Source organism: Mirounga angustirostris, unplaced genomic scaffold (genome assembly GCF_029215605.1).
Source record: "Mirounga angustirostris isolate CCGP_5_RB_7025 unplaced genomic scaffold, mMirAng1.0.hap1 SCAF_9, whole genome shotgun sequence".
Classification (NCBI taxonomy): domain Eukaryota; kingdom Metazoa; phylum Chordata; class Mammalia; order Carnivora; family Phocidae; genus Mirounga; species Mirounga angustirostris.
Genome location: NW_026991717.1, coordinates 102,807,736 through 102,833,435, shown reverse-complemented (window position 1 = coordinate 102,833,435; position 25,700 = coordinate 102,807,736). Strand labels below are relative to the sequence as shown.

The 25,700-nt window shown below is 41.8% G+C and overlaps 1 protein-coding gene across 1 annotated transcript in view; it reads left to right on the top strand.

Annotated features, from left to right (window-relative positions):
- SLC35F4 (solute carrier family 35 member F4) overlaps positions 1-25,700 on the top strand; it is a 47,214-nt gene that overhangs the window by 7,300 nt on the left and 14,214 nt on the right. The window contains 5 exon segments of the mRNA XM_064571100.1: positions 5,129-7,057; positions 7,060-7,168; positions 12,003-12,223; positions 16,476-16,773; positions 21,699-21,918. Coding sequence (XP_064427170.1) covers positions 6,952-7,057; positions 7,060-7,168; positions 12,003-12,223; positions 16,476-16,773; positions 21,699-21,918 — 954 coding nt within the window. The 5' untranslated portion in view covers positions 5,129-6,951.

Sequence of the window (25,700 nt, the reverse complement as noted above, 5' to 3'; positions counted from 1 at the left end):
AGGGGCTTCACAGTTGAGCAGCCGGGACAGGCCCCCAGGATACTGCTCTTGCCATCACTATCTACCACCCGGGCTGCCACTGTTGCTCATGGAACTTGAACCATCCTGGTTTTTGGAAATTTAAAGTTCTGGATAGGAGGGTCTGATGGGATGAAATCCAGTCATGCCTGCCCCCTATTGTTGGGGGCAGGGAGAGGTGTAGACCTCTTAAAGAGTCTCGTTTGGCTTCCACTGTGGGATATGGGGCACTTTCCCAACAAGGCTTATGTAATTGGCAGGGGGAGGGTCCCCTTAAATGCGAAGGGAGTTGAGTGCTGGGCAGTTAAAAGTAGGACAGAGGCCCAAGGTATTCACATTAAAAAACATTCAGGGAATTGTTAATGGGGATTAGAGATTTTTAAAAAAATTGTTATTTGTTCTTTTGCAATGAAAGACACTTTCTATCATCTGGGAAATTATTTAAGACCGAGGCTATCACCAAAGAAAAAAAATGTTAAAGGCAATTTTATAGTTTTCTGCTGATTCATATCTAGGATCAGCCAAATAGATTTAAAATTCTCTCTTAGGTACCTTGGGAATACTTAAAAATCCATTCCAGATCTATGAGTGTTCAGCAAAAATCATCAAGGTTAACCTATAATCTAACTCTCCAGATGATGAAGGTGTAAGGAATCACAGGCTGCGTAGTCAGAGACTGAGGATGGGCAAGATAAGAGGTAGCTGGAAGTAGGATAACTGTAGGCTTAATGAAACATGGGCGTGGTTGGAGCCATAGTTGAGGGAGGGGTGACATCTTTGAGCAGCACTGAGGCAATAAATGCTTGGTACTGGATGGAGATGTAGGTCCAGAAATGATCTAAACAAGCAGCTCTTAAGGATGATATTTTGTTTGGGAGAAGGAAGCCAGAAGAAATGTAAGAGAGGTGGGGGCCCGGGGGGGGGGAGGGTGTGGAGCAGAGAGAGAGAGAATCTTAAGCAGTCTCTATGCCCAGCGCAGAGCCTGACACTGAGCTGGATCTCATGACCCTGAGATCATGACCTGAGTTGAAATCAAGAGTTTGATGCTTAACCGACTGAGCTACTCAGGAGCCCCGCCAACCTCTTCTTTAGAGTATAAATCCAGAACATGCACTTGACAAATATATGGGTTGCCCAAGTAAGAATGAAGTCCCTCTGGCATACATAGGCCCTGGGGTAAAGGGTGCTCTGGTTGCATCACAAAAGGGTTAGATCATGACCAGGAAGAATAAGTATGACCAGTTTATAAGCACAAGATACTGTTATTATTGGTGTTCTTTTGACTTTTACCATGTGAATGCTTGGATCTTAGCAGGGAAAAAAGGATCCCACTGCCATACATGTCTCTACAGGGGGAGTCCCGTCTCTCTTTAAGGAGCATGTTTTGCTTCCAAATAGATGTCTTCCTTCCAGGTTCTATCTGTTCTGTGCATCCTGCCTTCTCCTGCCAATTTTGCCTTCAAGAGACTCTGCTTCCAACTCATCATCCCTCTTCAAAATACCTCTTTTGCTCCCAGCAACTAAAAGGGCAAAATCCCCACTTTCCTTTGTTGGAAGCTGTTCTAGGCTCTCTTTCTATCCAAACCCTGCCCTGTGCTAGCATCTGCTGGAACCCATCATCCTCTGCTAAGTATTCTGTAATTGTCCAGGCTGAAATTAATCTCGCCGCTCTTTGAACAATAATTGTCCTTATTTTCTGTACCACACAACCATTTCCCCTTCATACAGAAAGAGCTCAACAATGCTGATTGGCTGAAATGGGAAGGGCAACAAATTATACTGGAAAGAATATGGGCTTTGGAACTGGACCTGCCTTGACTTTAGAAAATACTTATTTGGGCTGTTGAAGATCCACTTTCCTCATCTATAAAATGGGAATAGTAAAATCCACCCCACAGTATTGTGTTGTCAGGAGATCATGTATGTAAATCTCTTGGCACATGGTAAGTGTTAAATAAGTGCTAGACATTTTATTTTTACATTGTAAAAATAGGGAGCAGCAACATACTTTTTAGTTTTTTTTTTCTTTTAAGATTTTATTTATTTATTTGAGAGAGAGAGAATGAGAGACAGAGAGAAGGAGAGGGAGGCGGGTCAGAGGGAGAAGCAGACTCCCTGCCGAGCAGGGAGCCCGATGCGGGACTCGATCCCGGGACTCCAGGACCATGACCTGAGCCGAAGGCAGTCGCTTAACCAACTGAGCCACCCAGGCGCCCCTATACTTTTTAGTTTTAAAGGTAGTTATTGGTAGAGAAAATAAATCACATTCCACGGGGCACCTGGGTGGCTCAGTCGTTGGGCCTCTGCCTTTGGCTCGGGTCATGGTCCCAGGGTCCTGGGATTGAGCCTCGCATCGGGCTCCCTGCTCAGCCGGGAGACAGCTTTTCCCTCTCCCACTCCCCCTGCTTGTGTTTCCTCTCTAGCTGTCTCTCTCTCTCTCTGTCAAATAAATAGATAAAATCTTTAAAAAATAAATAAATAAATCACATTCCAGATAGAATAAATTAATACTGTTTTAGGGACAAGATGTGTATAACAGAAATAGAACAATTTTTAGTCCTTTCTTCCAATTACAGGTTTTAGGTGAATAACAATGAATTAGGCTTTAAAAGATTTTTAAAAAGGTCATTTTAGTACACATGTGTAGGTACCCGAATATTTCAGATTTACATCTTGAAAATCTAACTTTTAGTTAATGGACTTTTTATTATCATTTGCAATAAGATAATTAGCAAGTCTTAAAAATTTTTTTGATACAAAAAATGTGGATAATAATATAATCAACAGCCAGTTTATTTTAAAAGATATTTCCCTAGGAAATGAATCAAGAGTGTTCAGGGGTGCCTGAGTGGCTCATTCGGTTAAGTGTCTGCCTTCCGCTCAGGTCATGATCTCAGGGTCCTGGGATCGAGCCCTGCGTTGGGCTCCCTGCTCAGTGGGGAGTCTACTTCTCCTTCACCCTCTCCCTTTGCGCCTCCCCCTGCTTGAACTCTCTCTGTCTCTCACAAATAAATAAAATCTTTTTTAAAAAAGTGTTCAGAGCTACAGAGAGTGAATAGTATGTGATAAATAAGGCACTGCTGTGCTGGGAGGGTTTGGGCTTTAAAGAATAAGGTGGTACAGATTGAAATAGAAAGTTGGTATATTGCTTGTGAAAACATCCACCGCGCTGACCCCTTTCAATAATTCTAGGACTAAGTGTTTACCTAATAGGTAGCTTTTTTTGCAAATTTCATATGGACTTAAATGAAAACCCAACCAATATGACAGTAAATATTCCCTCATTACAAGGAATATTTGCTGTCATTGTAATATGATGAAATATGAATTTAAAAATAAGCTGAAATATAGCTTTTCACATAATCTTTTGTTGAATTGCTAATACCTTATCTCTTTTTATAGGACAAAATGTCAAAGTAATAATCGTGGCTTCCAACCAATTCCATGTCAAAATTCAAGATTACATTTCTGTCTTCGATGTTTCTTCAGTGATTGTAACATCTTCACAGAAAAGATCACAGATATTTAAAAGAAACACACTTATAAAACATTATTTGAAAATAGTCAAAGTTAGTTTTATGCTTAAAGTATGATTTTTAAGAGATTGGTTGAAGAGTCATCAAAGAAGAATCCTCAATCAAAGAAGCTTAAAGCTAGAAGATCATGTGGCCTAGCCCCTGATTTTGTGATTATAATATTATTATTGTAAAAACATGGTAGATCAGATGCCTCTGCCCTTCCAAATTCTCTTTCTACCTGCCCCATAATCTCTCTCTACTTGCCCTTCTCTGTGGTGGTTGAACTATAAGGACTGCAGAAAACAGGCTCTCTCGCCCTCTGACTTTGGCTTACTGATCAATGGGGAGTCCCTAGGAGATATCAAAGGAAAGGAGTATTTTCAGGAAGCCCTAGCTGAGTGCCTACCTTAATGAAAAGTCGTAACTCCTATCAGGCAAGCCCCTCCTTCCAGATTTTTCTAATCACTCCCTCTCCTTGTCCCTTCAGGCCGAAGTGTAGTAAGAACTGTTGCTACACCTGGATATTACCCTCCCTCCTGTGGTGTCACACACAGTGGTTCTCAAATTTTTCACTTGCATTGGAACCACTTGGAGGAGGGCTCCTTAAACCATAGGTTACCCCCACTGCAGTTTCTACTTTAATAGGTCGGAGGTGGCTGCCGAGAATTTGCATTCTAACCAGCTCACAGGTGATGCTGCAGTGGCAGGCTTAGGGAACCATGTGGCCCAAGAGCCCTGTACCTTGACCACCTTTTAAATGAAGTATCCGAATTTGACTTTGCTCTCTCTTGCTTCTGGAACCTTGACTAATATAAATGACTATAAAAAATTAGTTGAAAATAGACAAAGTTTGTTTTATGGTTAAACATGATTTGCTTGTTTGAAAAAGATGTGGTATGGATATATGTATACACACAATGAAATATTACTCAGCCATCAACAAGAATGAAATCTTGCCATTTGCAACGAGGGTATTATGCTAAGCAAAACAAGTCAGAGAAAGACAAATGCAATATGATTTCACTCATATGTGGAATTTAAGAAACAAAACAGATGAACATGGGGGAAGGAAAAATAAAATAAGATGAAAATAGGGAGGCAAACCATAAGAGACTCTCAACTATAGGAAACAAATTGAGGTTTGCTGGAGGGAGGTGGGTGTGGTAATTGGGTGATGGGCATTAAGGGGGGCACTAGAAGTAATGAGCACTGGGTATTGTAAGCAACTGATGACTCACTGAATTCTGCCTCTGAAACTAATAATACAGTATATGTTAATTAAATTGAATTTAAATTAAAAAATTTAAAAATCCTTAAATCAATGGAGAGAAAGCGGTAGGGATTTAGGAAACCATTTTGTTCAATCATTAAATTTCAGAGTATAAAGAATACAGACAGAGAAGTCCAGTGATTTCCCTGAGAGGACATAGGCAGTTGGTATCTTGCTTTTCACAGAAGTCTTTCCAGGATACTATGCTGCCTCTGGTCACACAGCTCCTACCTCTCCAACCCCACTTTCCTTCCCAGCCCCCCACCCCCCATCCCCTGGACTGTGTAATTGCCTTCTGTATTTTCATTATCTCTGCCTTTAGGTTTGGACACCAGGGCTACCTGTGGTGTTTCAGGTAAGTAAGCACCATAGCTTGGGGCGAGTGAGGATAAGATCTCCAGCTCACTGTTCAGGATAATGCTTAGTAGAACCAAATGTGTCATTGACCTTTTGTGTTCATGAGAGAGAAGAGTCAATGGCAGGGCTCTTCTTAGAATGATATCTCAGAGTCTGGTCTATTATCTTCCAAGTCATCTTGCACTTGCTCACACAGAACCTTACCTGACACTTTGCTTCTCACCTACTTTCCAAAGAGCTTTTCCTAGTTACTCTTTATTGCTTGGCTTTTCAGGTTGTTTTCTGAGAACCCTACACCTTACACTCTGGGTAGGCAGTTGCTTTACTTTTTTACTTTTTGCTTTGACGTTGCTAAGGGGATGCCCAAGGCCCTGTCTGCCTACCCCCACCTGCCCTTTCCCGGTTTTGTCACAGTGTTCTCTGGCCACAGAAGTTGGACCAGGTGTCAGTATAAGACACAACAAGATCCTTCCTGGATAGAAACTGGATTTCTAGCTGTAAGACTGGAGACCTGGGAGCTTCAAACAACCCAATGTTCTGCAGAGAAAAGCAGATGGCAGCCAAGTGAGAAGACATGCTCCAGTACCTGCCGTGAGAGATGGGGGACTGTTCGCCTACACCAAGCCCCAGGCCCAGGTGTTCCTGAGGTTTAGGGACATTCTTGGCTGTCCTGTCCCTTGGTTGATAAGCTCCTAAAAACTCTACATTTTTGCTTAAACCAGGTCAAGTTTGGATTTCTATTATATGAAGTCAGATATTCTAACTGATAAAGTACTGCTAATAGTCATTTTTGTTTACCTGTTTATTTTTTGTTATAATAGTCTGCATGTATTGAGCATGTTCCGTGGACCATTTAATCTGAGCAACACTCCTCAAAGGATTTTCAAGGCTTGTTTGTACTCAGAATTCAGCATCTTAGAGTTGCTCATCTTATCATTGTCTCATAGCACACTCTTTACCCCTCTGAGTATTTGCTTCTATGGTTGCCTCAGACTCTATTGCTTATTCCTCAGTGTAGAATTCTGCCTGGCAAAGTCCTGCTCATCCTCCAAAGCCAACTTTGATGTAGCCACTCATAGAGACTTCTCTGCTCCTGGCAGAATGAATCACTCCCTTTCTTCTTGCCCTCCAATTCACATTAAGTTATGCTTAATTGGTTACAAGTCTGACTCCAATACTATGTTGAGAGCTCCGTGCAGGCGTGGACCGTGTATTCTTCATTTGTCTAACTCCTGTTCTGGACACAATACCTGCCCTAGCATAGGTGTTTAATAACTACTTGTTGAGTTACATCAATTTGGGGAACTGCAGAGCCTAACCAGTGCAAATGAAGAAATTATATTCTTGTGCCTGGACAAATATGAAAAATGGCACAAGATGGCCCTGCTGCTATGGCTCAGGTGAGCAGGTGTCTTTACGGGGGGTGTGGGGGGACCGTCTGGTGTGACTAATGAGAGACTTCCCACCTATCACTTATAATACACTTTACTCTCAATACCTATTGAATCTGAACACTTTTCACTAACTGAATTTGCAATGCCCAGGCACTCACTGTGGCATAGAAAATTGAAAATAGGCATTTATTTATGATCCTTGACTGCATCCCAGGTGACGTCCTGAATATTATTTTTGTCAGAGGTGGCTTTATAGTAATTGAAGGGTACGCGACCATGTAGCATGGGGCAGTGTTTTTGTTTTCCAGGATTGGAGATGACTGTTTCATGGCCCAAGCCCTGAGCATTGCCTCTGGGCTTGGCTCTGAAGTTTAAAGTTTGCCTTTTTAGGACAATGATTTCAATGTCTCCAGTGGCTCCAGTGGCTCCAGTGGCTCAGCTGCCCTCGGATCTCGTCCATAAATCAACCAGTGTGAGGCAACTGGCAGCAGGAAAGGGTGTTGAGCCTTATTGCATACAGACCAGGAGGTACAGAAGCCAGAATGTAACAACACTTCAGTGAAAATGAGGAAGCAAGAGAAATCACTAGTTTGGCTTACAAATCCAACACTCCCAGCTGCACATGATTTACCAGCTTTTTAACTATGGCCGATGTTTTATCTCAATCCTTGCTCAACTAACTTCCCAACCTATTTTGGAATTTCCTCCTTTCCACCTATAATCCCACCTCTTATCCACCTATAATGATCATTGCTGAATGATCACAAAATGAAACATGCTATTCACATAAGAAAACACGAGAAGGCACAATTCATGTAAAATAAATTATGAAAAATACTTGAAAGATAAATTAAAAATGACTCTTAGAGTATCTGAACATCAGCCCCTCTTGAAGAGCATAAATAAATGAGAGAGTCACTGAATTTTAGACAGACTTTTCTCATTGAATTCAAAATATTCCATTAGAACCATAGTTGTGAAAGGCATAGGAAATATCTTGGATATGTAAAATAAGAACCTTATGTATTTTTGACACTTTTATAATAACAGTATTAACCTAGCATTAATTTAAGCATAATAATCAGTGTGTAATTCTTCTGTTGCTTATTTGAGTAGCTGTACATTTTTTATTCTTTTGAATCCAAGATTAAATAATACATCTTAATTAGACCAACTTAAGACACTTAATAATAGATGGTACAGCTAACTCCATTTTTAGATATCTCTACTTGTTTTTCCCAATACTGAGAAAAAAAGAAAAGGGAAGAACAGAAAACAAGATACACTTTGTCATAGATGAGGAGGCCCGGACTGCAGAACTAACACTCACAGCCAAGTTACTCTGCTGTTCTGCTAGGTTCTTGTTGGAGACCATGGTCCAGGAACTCAAGCTTTCTTTTTCTGGATAGCCCTGCTTCTCAAGGTTCTGATTTGATTGCTTCAAGTGATGACTCACACAGTATGTGACATGATTATTCAAAGCCAAACTAAAGCCAAGATGCCATTCCTGTTTCAAGATTTTGCTCTTCATTTGATGCTTTCTACCATCTCAGAAGCATCACACCAAGACATAGCCTCCATGACCAGAGAGGATGATAGCCTCTGTTCTTCCCCTTGGAGCCATGGAAATAGAGAAACTCATAACTTTCAAGGAAAAATAAATGTACCCTGTGAACAAACATAGGCAGCCAAGGAGACACAATGACTGAATACTATGTGGTGTCCTGGGTGAGGTCCTGGAACAGGAAAAGGCCATTAGTAACAAAGCTAGGGAAATCCAAACGAGGTTTGGAGCGTGGTTAATAGTAATCGCCAATGTTAATCTCTTAATTTTGACAAATGCATATCGGGGAGAGTGATGCAAGATGTTACCATTAAAGGAAACTGGGTAAAGAGCATATGGGAACTTTCTGAACTGTCTTTTCAATTTTTCTGTAAATGTAAAATTATTTCAAAATTAAAAGTTTACTGAGAGAAAGAGAGAGAGAATGCAGTCTCCAGCATCAGGCAGCATCTGCAGATGGAGAGGGTGAAAACATTCACACGGGAGAAAGTTAAGCATTGGGGCAGCTAGTGCAAGACTACTGTCAAATGGGGGCGCCTGGGTGGCTCAGTTGGTTAAGCCACTGCCTTCGGCTCAGGTCATGATCCTGGAGTCCCGGGATCGAGTCCCGCATCAGGCTCCCTGCTCAGCGGGGAGCCTGCTTCGCCCTCTGACCCTCCCCCGTCTCATGCTCTCTCTCTCTATCTCATTCTCTCTCTCAAATAAATAAATAAAATCTTAAAAAAAAAAAAAGACTACTGTCAAATGAGCTCAGACAGTAAAAGTTCAAAGAAAGTATAGATGCATGTGATTTAACAGCAAAGACTGCATGAACCAATGAGGATTTGATCGTAGTATGTAAAGATTTGGGTAGATTCAGAGTGTTCCAGGTAGAGGAACAACCCAGTTAAAGGCTTAAAGCTTGTCAGTAGTGAGAGGAAGGTGTCAGAACACAGCCAGAACCAGCCTAGTTGGAATGGACTGTTCAGCTTGGAGCAAGGCTAGCTGTTTAATTAGAGGTCCCAGGGCAAAGTGAAAATGTAGAGCCCCTTTTCCAAAAAGCTGAAAATGGCTTTTTCCTTTCTTATGTTCTCTCTCTTTCTCCTTCTCCATTTTTTATTTCCTACTTAACATCTGTTCCCTTGGACACAGGGATACTTGTTGGGTGAGTGCAGGCCCCCACACACACTGGTGGTCTCACCCTGAGATCCCAACACTCCCCACACCAGTACTCAGGTCCCTGTAGGATTGCTAAGCAAAGACATGGGAGTGGTGGCTGAAAACCCACCCCAAGAGGTGGGGAGGCAACAGGAGGCAAGACCATGCCTGAGCTGAGGCTCTGAGCCCAAGCCCCCTGTGTGTGCTCCATTATCCCACTGGAAATCACTTACAGAAAATAAGTTGAAAGATAAAAGAAATCTACACATTCAAAGGAATCCCTATCAAAATACCATCAACATTTTTCACAGAGCTGGAACAAGCAATCCTAAAATTTGTATGGAGCCAGAAAAGACCCCAAATAGCCAGGGGAATGTTGAAAAAGAAAACCAAAGCTGGGGGCATCACAGTGCCTCACTTCAAGCTGTATTACAAAGCTATAATCATCAAGACAGCATGGTATTGGCACAAAAACAGATACATAGATCAATGGAACAGAATAGAGACCCCAGAAATGGACCTTCAACATTATGGTCAACTAATTTTCGACAAAGCAGGAAAGAATATCCAGTGGAAAAAAGACAGTCTCTTCAATAAATGGTGCTAGGAAAATTGGACAGCCACATGCAGAAGAATGAAACTGGACCAAACTTACACCATACACAAAGATAAACTCAAAATGGATGAAAGACCTCAATGTGAGACGGGAATCCATCAAAATCCTAAAGGAGAACACAGGCAGCAACCTCTTCGACCGCAGCAACGTCTTGCAAGACACGTCTCTAAAGGCAAGGGAAACAAAAGCAAAAGTGAACTATTAGGACTTCATCAAGATAAAAAGCTTCTGCATGGCAAAGGAAACAGTCAACAAAACTAAAAGGCAACCTATGAAATGGGAGAAGATATTTGCAAATGACATATCAGATAAAGGGCTGGTATCCAAGATCTATAAATAACTTATCAAACTCAACACCCAAAAGCAAATAATCTGGTCAAGAAATGGGCAGAAGACATGAACAGACACTTCTCCAAAGAAGACATACAAATGGCCAACAGACACATGAAAAAATGCTCTATATCACTTGTCATCAGGGAAATCCAAATCAAAACCACAATGAGATACCACCAGTTAGAATGGCTAAAGTTAATACGACAGGAAACAACAAATGTTGGCGAAGCTGTGGAAAAAGGGGAACCCTCTTACACTGTTGGTGGGAATGCAAGCTGGTGCAGCCACTCTGGAAAACAGTATGGAGGTTCCTCAAGAAGTTAAAAATAGAGCTACCCTACAACCCAGCAATTGCACTACGGAGTATTTACCCCAAAGATACAGATGTAGTGAAAAGAAGGGGCACTTGCACCCCAATGTTCATAGCAGCAATGTCCACAATAGCCAAACTGTGGAAGGAGCCGAGATGCCCTTCAACAGATGAATGGATAAAGAAAGATGTGGTTCATATATACAATGGAATTTTACTCAGCCATCAGAAAGGATGAATACCTACCATTTATGTGGATGGAATTGGAGGGTATTATGCTAAGTGAAATAAGTCAAGCAGAGAAAGACAATTATCATATGGTTTCACTCATATGTGGAATATAAGAAATAGCACAGATGATCATAGGGGAAAGGAGAGAAAACTGAATGGGAAGAAATCAGAGAGGGAGACAAACCATGAGAGACTCTGGACTCTGGGAAACAAACTGAGGGTTACAGAAGGGAGGGGGCTGGGGGGAGGGGGTAACTGGGTGATGGACATTAAGGAGGGCACGGGATGTGATGAGCACTGGGTGTTACACGCAACTAATGAATCATTGAACACTACATCAAAAACTGATGGATGTACTATATATAGGTTGGCTAATTGAATTTAAATTAAAAAAAGAAAGATAAAAGCACTTCCACATGGCAACTATGCACTGTTGTGGGGGAGGCGTGTGAGGTCCTTCTGAGCCCCATGCGGCTGCACTGCTTGCAGGCCCGTAAAGCCGGCCCACCCTGGGCAGGGGTGCTTAGAAGATTAATCAGGATCAGGAGGGGCTTAGGCTGCGGAGGATTCTGAAGGCTGGGTTTTCCTCTGTAAGAGTGGAGAGAGGCCAGACATGACTGAGGAGACACAACCAAATCGGATTTTTGTGACCAATCCAGTGGAAAAGTGGAGAGTGGGCTTCATAGGAGACACCTCTGGCAGTTTTCACCAGTCAAGAATTCAACAGTCAATCTTAGGAGGAAAAGGGAAGAAGCAAGCGTTTCCTTCCCTTGAGGTAAACTATTTGACTGCGTTAACAGTTCTAATTCAGAACAGATATATCAACCCAAACACCATTTTCTGAAGTTCATTTTTGGTTGACAGATTTATCTAAAAAGACCCTTTATCTTAGGGACACAGACCTTGCCAATTTAGAATTTTCTTTTTAGGAGCCTCTCTTATAAAATCCGAATTGAGCTCAATGAATGTCCCTGATATCAGGACTGTGATTGCTGCCACCATGTATTTTACTGCCAAGGCATTTAAAATCTGTTTCCAGTTTGGGGGCGCCTGGGTGGCTCAGTCTGTTAAGCATCTGCCTTTAGCTTGGGTCATGACCCCGGGGTCCTGAGGTTGGGCTCCCTGCTCAGCGGGAAGTCTGCTTATCCCTCTCCCCACCCCTCGCCCCTGCTCGTTCTCTCTCTGTCTCTCGCTTAAATAAATAAATTTTAAAAAATCTTTTTTTTTTAATCTGTTTCCAGTTTTTCCTCTGGGAAGTTCTCAAACTGCTTTGAACTCTTTTTTCCCAGGTACCTCCAGATCATCAGTTACTCGATGTAAACCAGGGGCCAACTACCCCAGTTCCCACAGTGGTATCAGTAGACAACTCTCCCCTCTTTCTGTCACTGAAGATTCTTCTGCTCCTATTTTTGAACTTCAGAGCCGAGGATCCTCTGGAGTTTGCGGACACAGAGTCGAAAGGCAGAACAGATCAGGTACGCTGGTGACCTCCTCTTAAATAATAGTACATCTAGGTAACCTTCTAACCAGCCACGAAAGATGGTACCATTGGCCCAGAATGCAGAGACGTTCCATGGACTCTCAGGGGTGGGAGTGGGGAAGGTTTGTCAAGTGGAAGAAGGAAGAAAGGAAATGTGTAGTAGGATCTGTTAGTGGTGTGCAGTATAGCAGAGAAAGCAAATACCAAAGACGGTCCTTGAAGGGCTTAACACAGGATTAAACAGTGACACCCAATTAAGTTTATAAGGTAACTAGTTCTCTCATCTTGAAGATGTCAAATGCCAGCATCTTTGATCTCAACCCTGGGATAGTAATAGCCCACTCCCTCTCTGAGAATAAAAACAGCAGTAAAATCACAGACTCTGCTTTTGTGCCCATCGGGACTGGCGGTCCTTGGAACCCTCTTAGTTTTCCTAGATTTACACCTTCTTCAGGACACTGCACTGCCTCCCTGATCAGCATTTACTGGTCAGTCAAGACCTCTAGACTTTCCTCACATCCGCTTGACCACACTCACCAACTGCCGGGTTACTCAGGTTACTGGAATTGCTAGATGAATCTCATAACTAGATCCAGGGATTTCCCAGCAAAGTTAATCATTTTCCGATGCAGCTGAGTCCACTAGGCTGCTGGCCATACCGGCCTTCTTGGCAGTGGACATCTTACTGCCTTCCCTAGAGAATGTGCTCAAATTCCCAGTTCATACTCACTTCCTCTTGTCACATGACTGCACTTCCATTTCTGAAAAGAGCGAAACAATCAACGATTGTATGCTAACAGACGCTTTCCTCTGTGCTGCGATGTCTCTGTTCTTTTGTTTGCCAATTACCATATTTTGGGGCCGCCTTTAACGTGTGTGTTTCTACCTTTCCATTGTCAACTCCTTTTGCTATGTCCATGACCACCTCCTCTCCATTTCTGCCACCTGCATTTTCAGTCTCTCCTTCCACTCATTCCTTCAGCTTGGTCAGTAACATACTAAATCTCTTGCTTCCTTAAAAACAATAATAAAACAGCAAAACCAACAAAAGACTCCATCCAAAATAAATGGTTAGTTGAAAATAAAACAGAACTTTGAGAAAACTGGCTTAAAAAAATAAACAGAAGAAAATGGAATTCAGGGCACTTAGTATGGATGGGGGTGGTAACAAAAGTATACAGGAAATAGAAAAGCCTCTTCTAGGGCTCTCCTAATTTGAGAAGAGGGTTTTTTTTTTTAATATAAGAAAAGATATTTTTCAAAAAGTGACAATATTTTAAAATAGTATCTCAGCAACTATTGACCCCAAGGCTGAGGTTCTTTTTTAAAAATGAAGAAAATGACATCTTAAATCATCAGAAAGTTTTAATTGGCTTTAATAAGTTGCAGTAATATTCCTATTATCCCAGTTATCTGCAGAATAGAATGTTCAGTTAATTAAATATACTGATTAATAAAGACTTGCCCTATCTATCATATGCAGACTACAAATTTTAAAGGCTATACCATTAAAGATCACATGGGACATAATTTACTTTCTGTGATGATTCAGAAGGCACTTGGGGGATATTCCAGGGCACCAAAGAAAAAAGAGAAAAGGGGAATAATCTGAAGAGCAGCTCACCATGCTTTCATGAATGTTCTATACTTAACTTCAAAACGAATCCCATGAGACAACTGTTATCACTGTTTGACAGATAAAAAAGCTAAGACTGGAATCAAACATGAGCTCAGGGCCATACAATGGTTGCACTCATGTTTCCAAATTCCAGTGGCCTCATTAATAAATCTAATCAAGTTTCATGGTAATGGATGGAATTCCTAGTATATCAGTTGTAATGATATATACAAAACTATACATCTAAGCAGGACTATAGAGAATTTAAAATGACCAGAAAAATAAAAGAGCTCTGGAGACCCAGTCTTTCTATGGTATCGACAGATGGTAAAAGTCAAGAATTGGCAGCAATTAAATCTAGCTAGCAGAAGAAGAATGGGTCGATGCTCTGGAGGGATCTAGGTGACTAGTGGTATCGTCAAGAGTACTGTCCATGGAATGAGGGTGGCACCGAGCAGTCTTCAAAGAAGGCGACAGTGAAGGCAGATACCACCTTAACGGGATACTGAGAACCTTTATAGAATCATTCCTCCTTTATGAGATGGTCCCTGAGAATAATGTAATCTGAAGAGTACACCTTTCTCTTAGGCATCACTCCTCTTAAGCCTCATGCCAGACTACCATTCCTGTCAGGAAGCAGAAATTTTTCTCCAGACCGTTTCTGAAACTTCCAGTGCTTAAATGAAGAGCTCAAGCCTGAAACCTAGATAGAACGAATATCCAGAATAAAAGATTTGGACGCTAGAGTCATACCAACTTGGGTTCAACCTGGGACAACTTTTAACACAAATCTCAGTTTTTTCATCGGTAAAATGGGAGTGATAATACCTACTTCACCCGGTAGGTTACCGTTTCCTTCCCAGCCTCCCAAGACAAGAGTCTCTTAATCTACCCTCTCACTCATTTTATATTTTTCCCCTCTACTCTCTGCATAAGCCACGTGGCTACAGAGAGGATTTGCAGAACTGTTATCAAGAGCAGGAAATGTCTATACACAATAAAGGGAGGTAGCTGGCTCACACTTCCAGACTCGTGTCAATGTTACTGCATCATGGACGTTTCTCCTGATCATTTCCCAGCCTGTCCCTTAACCAGTGCTTCTCTTCTGCCTCCACATGGCCTTGTATCTGCCATAGTTGGCCCTATCACACTATTTTGGATGTTTTCTGGCTTAACACTGGGCCATGAGCTCAGGTCTTTCATCTTTGAACCCTTAGGACCCAAAGAGCTAACTAGCTCCTGGTGATCTCTCTAAGATTTTGTTGAATACAGGAAAAAAAGAAGACCAGTTTTCATCTTCTAGAGGCCTGGGTCCTAAGAATCCAGTACTGTTTAGAAGACTTGGAAGTCATACAGTAATTACTGTGTTTGTCATTACTTGGTTTATAGTCCCCAATTCAGAATTCACCTTCAAGTCTTGCTACCCCCCTCCCCAAATAATTATATCAGAAAGCCTTGGCTGGGTGAAAGTTTTTACCCCAGGGGGGCAGTCATGCCTGGCTCATTAAGCAATAGGACCAACATTCAGCGAGAGAAAGACAGCAGGTTCTGGGGAAGATAAAGTGAGAAACCCATCCACTACCACTTACAATCTGCAGACCACACCACTCTCTTAACACCTAGGATAAACCCTGTGCTCAAAGGAGGTGCCTGGAGGCAGGAGAGAACTTGCAGACAACTCTGCCTCCCTTCCCTCAGGATTCTAACACCTGGGATCTCAGCTTGGGGACTCAGGGTGACCTCAGCTTTCTTTTAACCTCCGGACAGGTGCATAAATTTATTGTGTTGAACTTGTTTTCTCTATCAAGAGAGAAGGTCTTTATGATTGTCACTTTCAGAGAGTTTTGATTATTTTAATCTAAAAAAATGCTACTAAATTTTCTTAGTAAATGTAAAAACACAAAGCAGAACTCATTGTGCTCCCAGAAATACATTAAATTGCAATTTGTTCCGATGTGGGAAATGACTTTGTGTAGTCAGGATTTGCTCTGTTCTTGGGACACATTGCTTTCCAATTTAATAGTCAGCTTTGCTGCAGTTTCAGGGGGAAAAAAACCAAACACCTTAGTGGAGTAGAACAACAAATACTTATTTCTCACTTACTTTTCATGTCAGCAGATACAGGGCCGCTTTGGCTGGGCTCTGCTCATTCTCCCACAGAGACGGAAAGGGCAGCTCCTGTTTGGCATATTCCATTCTAGTGACAGAAAAGAAGAGCAGGAGAGCTTAGTGGGACCTTGTGATGCCTCTTTAAGCTTCTTCTGGGAGGCGACCTACCTCACATCTCTCTGTTCATGTTTGATTAGACCAAGCAGGTCATGGGGCCAAGGCCAAAGTCTTTGGGGCTGAAATATGTAATGCTTTTACGAGGAAATGATTAGGGTACATGAAAAGACAGCATAACATCCACCAAGTTCATGAGCATTGTCATGGCCTTGACAATGGATGGGGGTCAAGATCCATACTGTACCTTACAGAGCAAAGATTCAGGAGAGAAAGTAAGCCAGAGTTATGAATCTCTTTAAATGAGGGTAAAAAAGCAAAAACACTGGTGATTCTACTGTCTGCCTCTTTGGTTGCTGTCCTATAACCTGAATTCCACACATTTGTGTTTCTCTCCTGTTTTCAGGGGAGGATGGAACACAGACTCTTCCTGAGAACAGCAGTCAAGAAAACAGAAGCAAGGCTCGCTGCCGGTCCTGCACGTCCATGGTCCTGAAGGCCGTCTGGGGACTCTTGATCATCTTGTCAGTGTCATCATCTTGGGTTGGAACCACACAGATTGTAAAAATTACTTACAAGAACTTCTACTGTCCATTTTTCATGACTTGGTTTTCAACAAACTGGAACATTATGTTTTTCCCAGTCTATTATTCCGGTCATCTGGCCACTGCTCAAGAAAAACAATCTCCGATGAAAAAATTCAGGTAGGTTTCATGTTAAATGGCCAATACACGATGTTTTAAAATAATTTCATGAAAATCTGCATAATTTCATCTCTATGGTATATGAACTGAGCTGACTTGGGGAGTGTGGAGAGCCAGGATCTAAGGTTGGTAATGAATACATGAGAACTAGGAAACAGAATCAGCACCCCCACACACACACAGCAAAAAATTATTGAATGTCTGCCACATGCCAGGCACTGTGTTGGTGCTTTTGTAGATCTTATCTTAATTAATCATCATTGGTGGTAACATGTACCTTTTAAGGTGGTGTTATTCCCATTTTAACACAAGCGGAAACAAATTTAGAAAGGTTGAATAACTTGTCCAAGGTCACACAGGTCTAAATAACAGGATCCAGATTTAAATCCAGAATTATCTCAGAAAGTCATGTTTTAAAAGAACACCGCAATGTCTCAAGCCCAGGAAAAAAAAAAATGTGTATTAATTAGATTAATTGTTACAAAAACATTTGCTTAATATTCTGGACACTGTGGTGCCTAAGCAGATAAAATGATCTGGTTTCATAAAAAAGGAAGTTTGGCCCTGATGGTTTAAAGATTATTTATTTATTTGATGGCGGGGGGCAGGGACAGAGGGAGAGAGAATTCCAAGCAGACTCCACTCTGAGTGGGAAGCTGACACAGGGCTCAATCTATGACCCGAGACCATGACCTGAGCCAAAACCAAGAGTCGATGCTCCACGGAATGAGCCACCCAGGCAGCCCAGCCCTGAGGTTTAGAAGATGCCGTTCTTTGCTGGCTGGGAGCACATGGGGCCTTCACTGTTGGTCGCCAGCTATGAACTTGGTAGTGCCATGGTTCTAGTAATTGCTCTGTGCTAAACTTGGCCTCTGCAGTCCCATCTTGGAGCATTCAGGAAGCTGGCAGGACCAGTCCTGCATAGCATTCAATGAAGGCAAAAAGCAGCATTTGGGTCAAAGTATCTTTGCTAACAGACAGGTTCTTGAAGAGGAAAGGCCCAGAGGGAAGGAATAACTTCCAGGACAGCCACTCTAATCATGGAGACAAAACAGTAGTCAAGACCTCAGTGGATGGCAGTGAGAGAGGGACAGTTCTCTACACCAGTTTATTGTTCCTGGGCAGAATGACAACAAACTCATCTTTCAGAAGCCAAAATCACCTTTCTTTCTTGCCCCTGTCCTTCACGAGAAGAAGTGCATTATCAGACTATTCTTAAAAACTTAAACTGCAAAGTGTGTATCTTCAACTTCCCTTTTCTATCACCAGCTTGGAAGTGCCCAAGAATATTAAAGTCACACTGTGAGCTGATTTTCCATGGTATCCATGATTATTTAATTAAAATTAAACAAAACCTATAAAAATAATAAATGTCTTCTGGTTTGGAGGAAAGAAATAAGACTGACACCTATTTGTGATTGCTAAGGATACTTTGTATTTGATTCCCATCAAAATAGGTGTGATGTTGGGGCATAAGGTCTTTTTTAATAACAATATTTCATAAGCAATTGCAGGGGACATGATTATCAGACTAAAATTCTCCCTGTTTGAAAATAGTTTATCCATAGCATGTATGTTCTACTCCAATGCACCTATGGTTTAGACACACATGCTGACAAAAACAAGAGTTTAGTATGGGATGTAGCACCTCAGAACACCTCAAAGCAAGCCGACTTGGTTTTATGTGAGATAACACATTTACAAGAGGCTGCTTCTGACAGAAATGTTGTTTTGGGAATCAACTTCATCTCCACCACCTCTCTCATGTCTGACTAATGCCGAATTTAGCAAAACCTGTGATTTGACAAGACACCTCCACCTGTTAGTGCAAGTATGGTGAAGTTGACGATTTCTGAAACTGAATCAAAGGGCTGTTATTGTCAAGGAGAAAACATTGTCTTTGACAGGACTATTCTCCAGAGCGCCCCCCCCCCATAGGAGAGGTAAACATTGCCAGAAAATTCTGAGATCCTTGATCTTGTTTTCCTTGTAGACTCATAACACCATCTGCCAAGAAGGCACTTCCTGCAACTCTCATGGCAGAACGAGGGGAAAATAGAGTTAGGGTAGAAGACTGGAAACAGAATGTGTCCCACAGCTTCAGACCCTCTGACTAGTTTCTTCTTTTCCCTTGAATCACCATTTTCAGTTTTTTTCTTATCACTAACATCAAAAGAATTTTCAATAATGTATCAAATTTAGATCATAGGGGTTATTCATTTGGAAATCGTTTCTGATATTACAATCAAGAGCATTTAATTGCATCATATGAATTTGAAATTTAATAAGAAAATATTTATAAACCATAGTTTTGACAAGGGTGTTTTCTTAAGGAAAAAAATCTCTAGAAAGCATGAAACTAGAGCCAAAGATATACTCATCTCCGTCAGCACCTATGAAATGTGCTTAAGATGTCATCTGACATATAGAAGGGGTTCAATAACTAGTAGGTGCTGTAACAGTGTTGAGCATAATTAAAGATTTATGTATTTATTTTAGAGAGAGCCTGTGAGGGGGGGAGGGACAGAGGGAGAGATGGGGAGAGGGAGAGAATCTCAAGCAGACTCCCAGCTGAGTGTGGAGCCTGATATGGGGCTCAGTCCCACAACCCTGAGATCATGACCTGAGCTGAAATCAAGAATCAAATGCTTAAATGACGGAGCCACCCAGGCACCCCAATGTTGAGCATAATTAATTTATTAGTGTCCCCCAGCTTCTAAGCTTCAGTGCAAGCTTTGCCACCTGTCAGTGCCTCTTGCCTAGAAATTCTGATCTCATCATCCCAAGGAGAGCCCCACTGTTACTTGCTTATCTAAAGTAATCCTTTCTTTTTCTGAACTGTCACATTCCTGAGCGCTTAATGTTTAAACAGCATAAGGTGCTACACCGGTGACCTGGCGTTTCAATGGAGACCATTTTTAAGTCCTGCTATAGCAGTGACAAACCGGGAGAAGGTTGGCAGGAAGAGAAGGGAAGAAGAGGGGACTGATAAGGAAGCCAACACCAGGGGGCCAGGCGGGGCCAGGTGAAAAGAACAGTCTCTGCCCCCCTGGGGGAGGGGGCTCTCCCTGTCACTGTGCCTGCCTGCAGGGTCAGAATGTGTGCTCTCCTGCATTCAAAGTCTTTGCTTGAGAGCTCTCAACCCAGCATGATGGTGGGCTCTGGGAAGGAAGAACCATCAGCGGCCAGGGCCAGCGATTTGAAAAGAAATCCTTTCCTCAGAAATGCATTTGTTGTGGTTCTTCATCAATGTGTATTTCAAAGTCATTTAGTACTTGTAGATGTCAGGATGAGCCCACGGCTCTCAGCTCCAGCTCTCCCTGGAGACTTTCTCACAGAGCAGATCCCTTTGTGAGGACAGACAGGTAGGATGTCCTGAGCCAACTGTGGCTCTGATTCCATGTATCTCCCTGGCCGCGGGGCTCGAGAGATGCCCTCCATTTCCCTGGGTGTGTGAGTAGGTGCGATTTCTGTTTACAAAAGACTTTGTTTTTAGGTTATTTCGCCCCTTTCTTGAAGCTTTGTCTCTCTCAAGTTAGAATTTCCCTTTGGGAGATCGCATTTTTATTTTACAAAAATCCTTCCGTTTTAGTTGTCCCCCACATAAAAACTAAAACTATTACACTGGTTTCTGTGTGTGCAATACGCATTTTTAACCTCCCGGGATTTGCTGGCCTACAATTCCCAGCATTCTCAGCTGCCTGGAAGCAGTGTTTACCGTGAGACTTGACATTGAAGGCCATACTCCTGTGCTTAGAGCCTCACCACTTTGTCACTCCCTCCCTCCATGTGGCCCTCCCATGGGGTAAGTTGCTTCATACGTGTGGAGCAAACACTGGTTCGAGATGACTTTGGTTTGCAAAATACTTTGAGGCACAATTGTTTCTTTTCAGGAAAAGCTAGAAGAGAAATCAGTGCCGGAGAAACCATGTAGATTTCATTATAACCATGCAAACATCAGTAACTTGTTGCTTTGAACAAGATATTTATACGACTCTTGAGAACACACTGCCTGGCACATGATAGTTGCCCAGTAAATGCTTGGATGTTCATGAACAACTGAATGGAAAAAATAAAGCTGAGTTATCCCAATGGCGAGCCTCTTTTCAATCCGTAGTCAGACAAACACTGTTACTCTGTCACGTCATTACTGCCTGTCTGTATCGCTAGTTTGAACATTTTGATTAAAATGGCCCCTTGGGTTAAATAATCAATTTAGTCAGAAATCAAACAAAGCAAACATTTAACTGAAGTGATTATTTTTACACAATAAATGCAGATAATTCATCCAAAACAGCCAAATATGTGTATATAAATACAACCTGAGTTTGATTTTTTATTTAGTTAGTTTACCAGTTTGGGGTCATCACAGAAGCTTTCATCATTTTTTTCTGTCTTAAAAATGCTAGAGGAAAAACAAATTAGTCAACTGGGCGGATACATTAGAAAGAGGCCTTGACCCTTAGGAAAAATAACATCCCACCTCATGTGGCTTTCCATGGCTGCAAGTCATCTCTACCTGTTCACACAGTCGCAGCCCTCTTGGTCCTGTTGTATTCGCCCCTTGGGAAAGAATCTTCTCTCTCATCTAATAGCTGGTAATCCTAGAAAATACTCATTTCTGTATTTCTCCAGGCTTCTCTGAGAATGTTCAGCAGCAGCAGACTGGCTGCCCCAGCCATCTCGAGAGAATATCTAGGTAGGAAAGGGCCTAGCTCTGCGCCTGGGGAGACGTGGGCTCTTGTCCATGGAACCCTTTGCCCCCATTGTGGCCCGTAGGTGGGAGCCCTGGGTTCAGTAAGTTCCACAGATGAACAATGGGTGTTGAGTGTTTGTGTTCTTGCCAGAAAATGGCTGTCAAGAGTTAGACAACCCAAAATGTGTCACAGTTAGTACCTGACAATTAATCTCTTTTTCTTTCCTAGGGAATGCAGTCGGATTTTTGGTGAAGATGGTCTGACATTGAAGCTCTTTCTTAAAAGAACTGCTCCCTTTTCTATTCTATGGACTTTGACTAATTACCTGTATTTACTGGCTTTAAAGAAGCTGACAGCCACGGATGTCTCTGCTCTGTTCTGTTGTAACAAAGCCTTTGTCTTCTTGCTGTCGTGGATCGTGCTGAAAGACAGGTTCATGGGAGTGAGGGTAATGGCACACTTGATTCAATGTGTGAGGACACCCGTAATCGTAAATCCTTGGCATCGGGAGAGCTCCTCTGTTTCATGGAATTTCTGTCAAACTTTCCCCATTGGTTCTGAGTACAAATTGGAATTTGAAGATGCATTAGGACACCCAGGCAATTACCATATCATGAAAGGATAAAGAGACTCCCTTGGGCAGTCAGCTGATTTCAACAGGAGGCCCGAAAACAGACAGGGAAAAATAAGTTCTTTTTTAAGAATTAGTGGTGTGATCAACTCCTTCTGTCCTCAGGAAAGAAGGGTCTGAGAAAATTAGCCACAGTAAAGATTATGATTTTTTTTTCAATCAACATATGTTGGGACGACTCCCTCATGCTTTCCCTCCCCCCCGGCCCCGAGATGGATTTAATTAACGTTGGTGTAAGTAGATAAGGTTACCAAAGAGTAATTAAAGTCACTGGTAATGGCACAATGCTGTTAAAAGTGGCTATATATCTAGTGTGACTAATCTAGAAATGGAACGAAAAGCAGCAATTTGTACTTTCGGGTACAAATCCTTCATTGAACTGTATTAAACTCCCACCAGCCACTTCAGTTCTGAGTTTATTCCTTTCAGAAGTAATATGGTTTTGAAAAAAAATTCTTTTGTATGCTTGCTCTAGGTTAGGTTGATTGAAAGCCATGCAGATTTAAGGAGCCAGATCTCATTCATGTCATCTGGCATGCCACCATGATGAAAATATTGAGAACGTAATTCTTTAGAAAGAGGTACAAATGAAAAGCCTTTTCCCAGAAGATAAACATCACATACTTATTGTTCTCTGAAAGAGATGTCCAAGACTGGATTTTAAGCATATTTTTCTGTCCAAATATTGTTCTTGTTGCAATGACTTCAGGGTCCCTGGCCCCCTAAATGCTGAAATTAATACTAGAGAGAGAGTTGATGATGGCCATTAACCCTTAAAACTTTTATTTTTTATTTTTTATTTTTTTATTATTTTTTTTAAAGATTTTATTTATTTATTTGACAGAGAGAGACATAGCGAGAGCAGGAACACAGGCAGGGGGAGTGGGAGAGGGAGAAGCAGGCTTCCCGCCGAGCAGGAAGCCCGATGTGGGACTCGATCCCAGGACCCTGGGATCATGACCTGAGCCGAAGGCAGACGCTCAACGACTGAGCCACCCAGGCACCCAACCCTTAAAACTTTTTTAATAGCAAATTCCAATTGTATCTTGGGAGATGCTGCTCAAAGATTCAGAACTGAAGCTTGACATGAACAAGAAGTAGAAAGCTATGATAGCAGACAAGTTGAGAAACTCTGAACCAGTCCATGATACATTAGAATATACCCAGATGTGTACCACACTCTCCACCAGCTAACTTAGATTTGCCATCCAAAGGACTTTCCATTATGTTTTTATATGTGAAACACTGGTGCTAGATGTTTACCCTCAAGTACCCTGACAAATCCTTGAGAGCAGGGACCCTCCCTATATTGCTCACTGCTCCATTCAGGATTAGCTACATAATCTGTGGGGCCCAGTGCAAAATGAAAACACAGGTACCACTCCTTTTTTTTTAATTTTTAAAGCAGCTTTATTTTTCCCCCCAAGTTTTTATCTAAATTCAAGTTAGTCAGACACTAATCGTTTATTATATGTTGGCTAATTGAATTTAAATTAAAAAATAAATAAATTCAAGTTAGTTAACATATGGTGTAGTTTTGGTTTCAGGAGTAGAATGCAGTGGTTCGTCATTACATGTAACACCCAGTGCTCGGCATAAGTGCCCTCCTTAATGCCCATCCCCCATCTAGCCCATCCCCCTGCCCCTCTCCCCTTCAGCAACCCTTCGTTTGTTCCCTATAGTTAAGAGTCTCTTATGGTTTGCCTCCCTCTCTGTTTTTATCTTATTTTATTTTTCCTTCCCTTCCCCTATGTTGATATGTTTTGTTTCTTAAATAACACAGGGACCACTCAAAAAAATCTGTCCATAATTTCAACGCAGCAACAGCAGAGCATGAAACCAAGGGCAAGGCCCTTCTAATCATGGGACCCTATGCATCTGCAAAGATCATAGGCCCATGAAGCCAACTCTGCCTCTGTCTCTGGCACCTAGAATAAGGCAGGGGACAAAACAGGGCTCAGTAGATATTTGAGGATATAGTCAATAAATTCATGGTTACAAGTTCTTTCTCTTTTCTATCTGCCAGCACCATGGATTACCCATGAGGATTTGGAGGGCCTTCTCAGAAGAAAGGGGAAAAGAGGAGATTTAGGGGCTTTTCTGCCCTTTCAATTGCATCTGAATACCAAAAGGGAATCAGTATCTTCTCTATTAGATTTACCAGTGAGACAATCAGTTGCATTGGAGTGAATGAATGCATTTAACCAGGGAACTTACTGATGCAAGGTGTCCTATCAAAAGAGGTTCAGTGTTTATTTGAGATTTAAAAAAAACACACACACACACAAAAACTCAGCTGTGTAACTTCTATTTAAATCACACATTTAGGAAATCTGCCTAGAGGCTACAGACCATCACCATTCGAAAATTGGCATCTATAGTGGGTTGAATGGTGGTCTCCAATAAGGTGTCCACATCCTCATTCCCAGACCCTGTGAATCTGACCTTATGTGGAAAAGTGGTCTTTGCAGACATAATTAACATAAGGATCATGCAAAGAGGAGATCATCCTGGATTGTTTAGGTGGCCCTAATTCCAATAACATATATCCTTATAAGAGACACACACAGGAGAGACGCACAGAAGAGGAGAAGGCAATGTGACCACAGAGACAGAGGTTGGAGTGACGTGGCCACAAGCCCAGGAAAGCAGGGGTGACCCCCAGAACCTGGAAGAGTCAAGGAATGTATTCTCTCCCAGAGCTGCCGTTAGGAGCATGGCTCTCCTGGATTTGAACTTCTGGCCTCCAGAACTGTGAGAGAATAAATTTCTGTTGTTTTCAGTCACCAAGTTTGTGGTAATTGGTGACAGTAGCCTCAGGAAACTACTACAGCACCCGTAAGTAGTAAGACCCAGTAGAAAAAAAAAACCATTACGTAGCCAATGAGTTGTATATACTTGTTAATAAGGACGTACATAAATTAAGACCTTATAGATGGCAAAATGGTAAACACGAACGTCAAGCATGGTAGAAGTCAGATAGTTTTCTTTTTACATACCAGGAAATGCTTTGCTCCTCACTGGGAAACATGAGGAAGTGTTTAATGCCACAATCCAGAAGAACGTCAAGGTGTAATTTTAACGACGCCTGTAATGAGGCCATGGGATATGAAAAGAACCAAAACAGCGTCAGCGTTTTGCTTTTTGACAGTCTCAGCAATTCTGTTTTTTCCTGAGATATATTAAGAACATGTATAATTGGGTCATTTGAGAAATTAAAGGAGAGCAAACAGAACACTGACAATGTAAATGCAGGTTTCATTGCCTACATCCAGACAGGATCAAAGCACAGCCCGTGCAGGCCTCCCCACTTGGACTACTCTCTCTTTTTTCTTAATAGTTAAAGTGCTGCTTTCGGTCATCAGATTACAATTTGTATTTTTGACTCACTCTAAGGTTTCAGTAGTTTACAGATAGATTGTTTTTGGATTGTAATTTTCATTTGTCTGACCCGAAGATTGCTCACATTTAAGATGATCACATTTCCTACTTCTATTTTTCACATCCAAATGACACCCTAGACAGAATGAAGGATGCTTTAAGTTATAAAATCGGTAAATATGGGTTGTTCCGGAGCACCAGTTGGCCAGAAGTAGCAA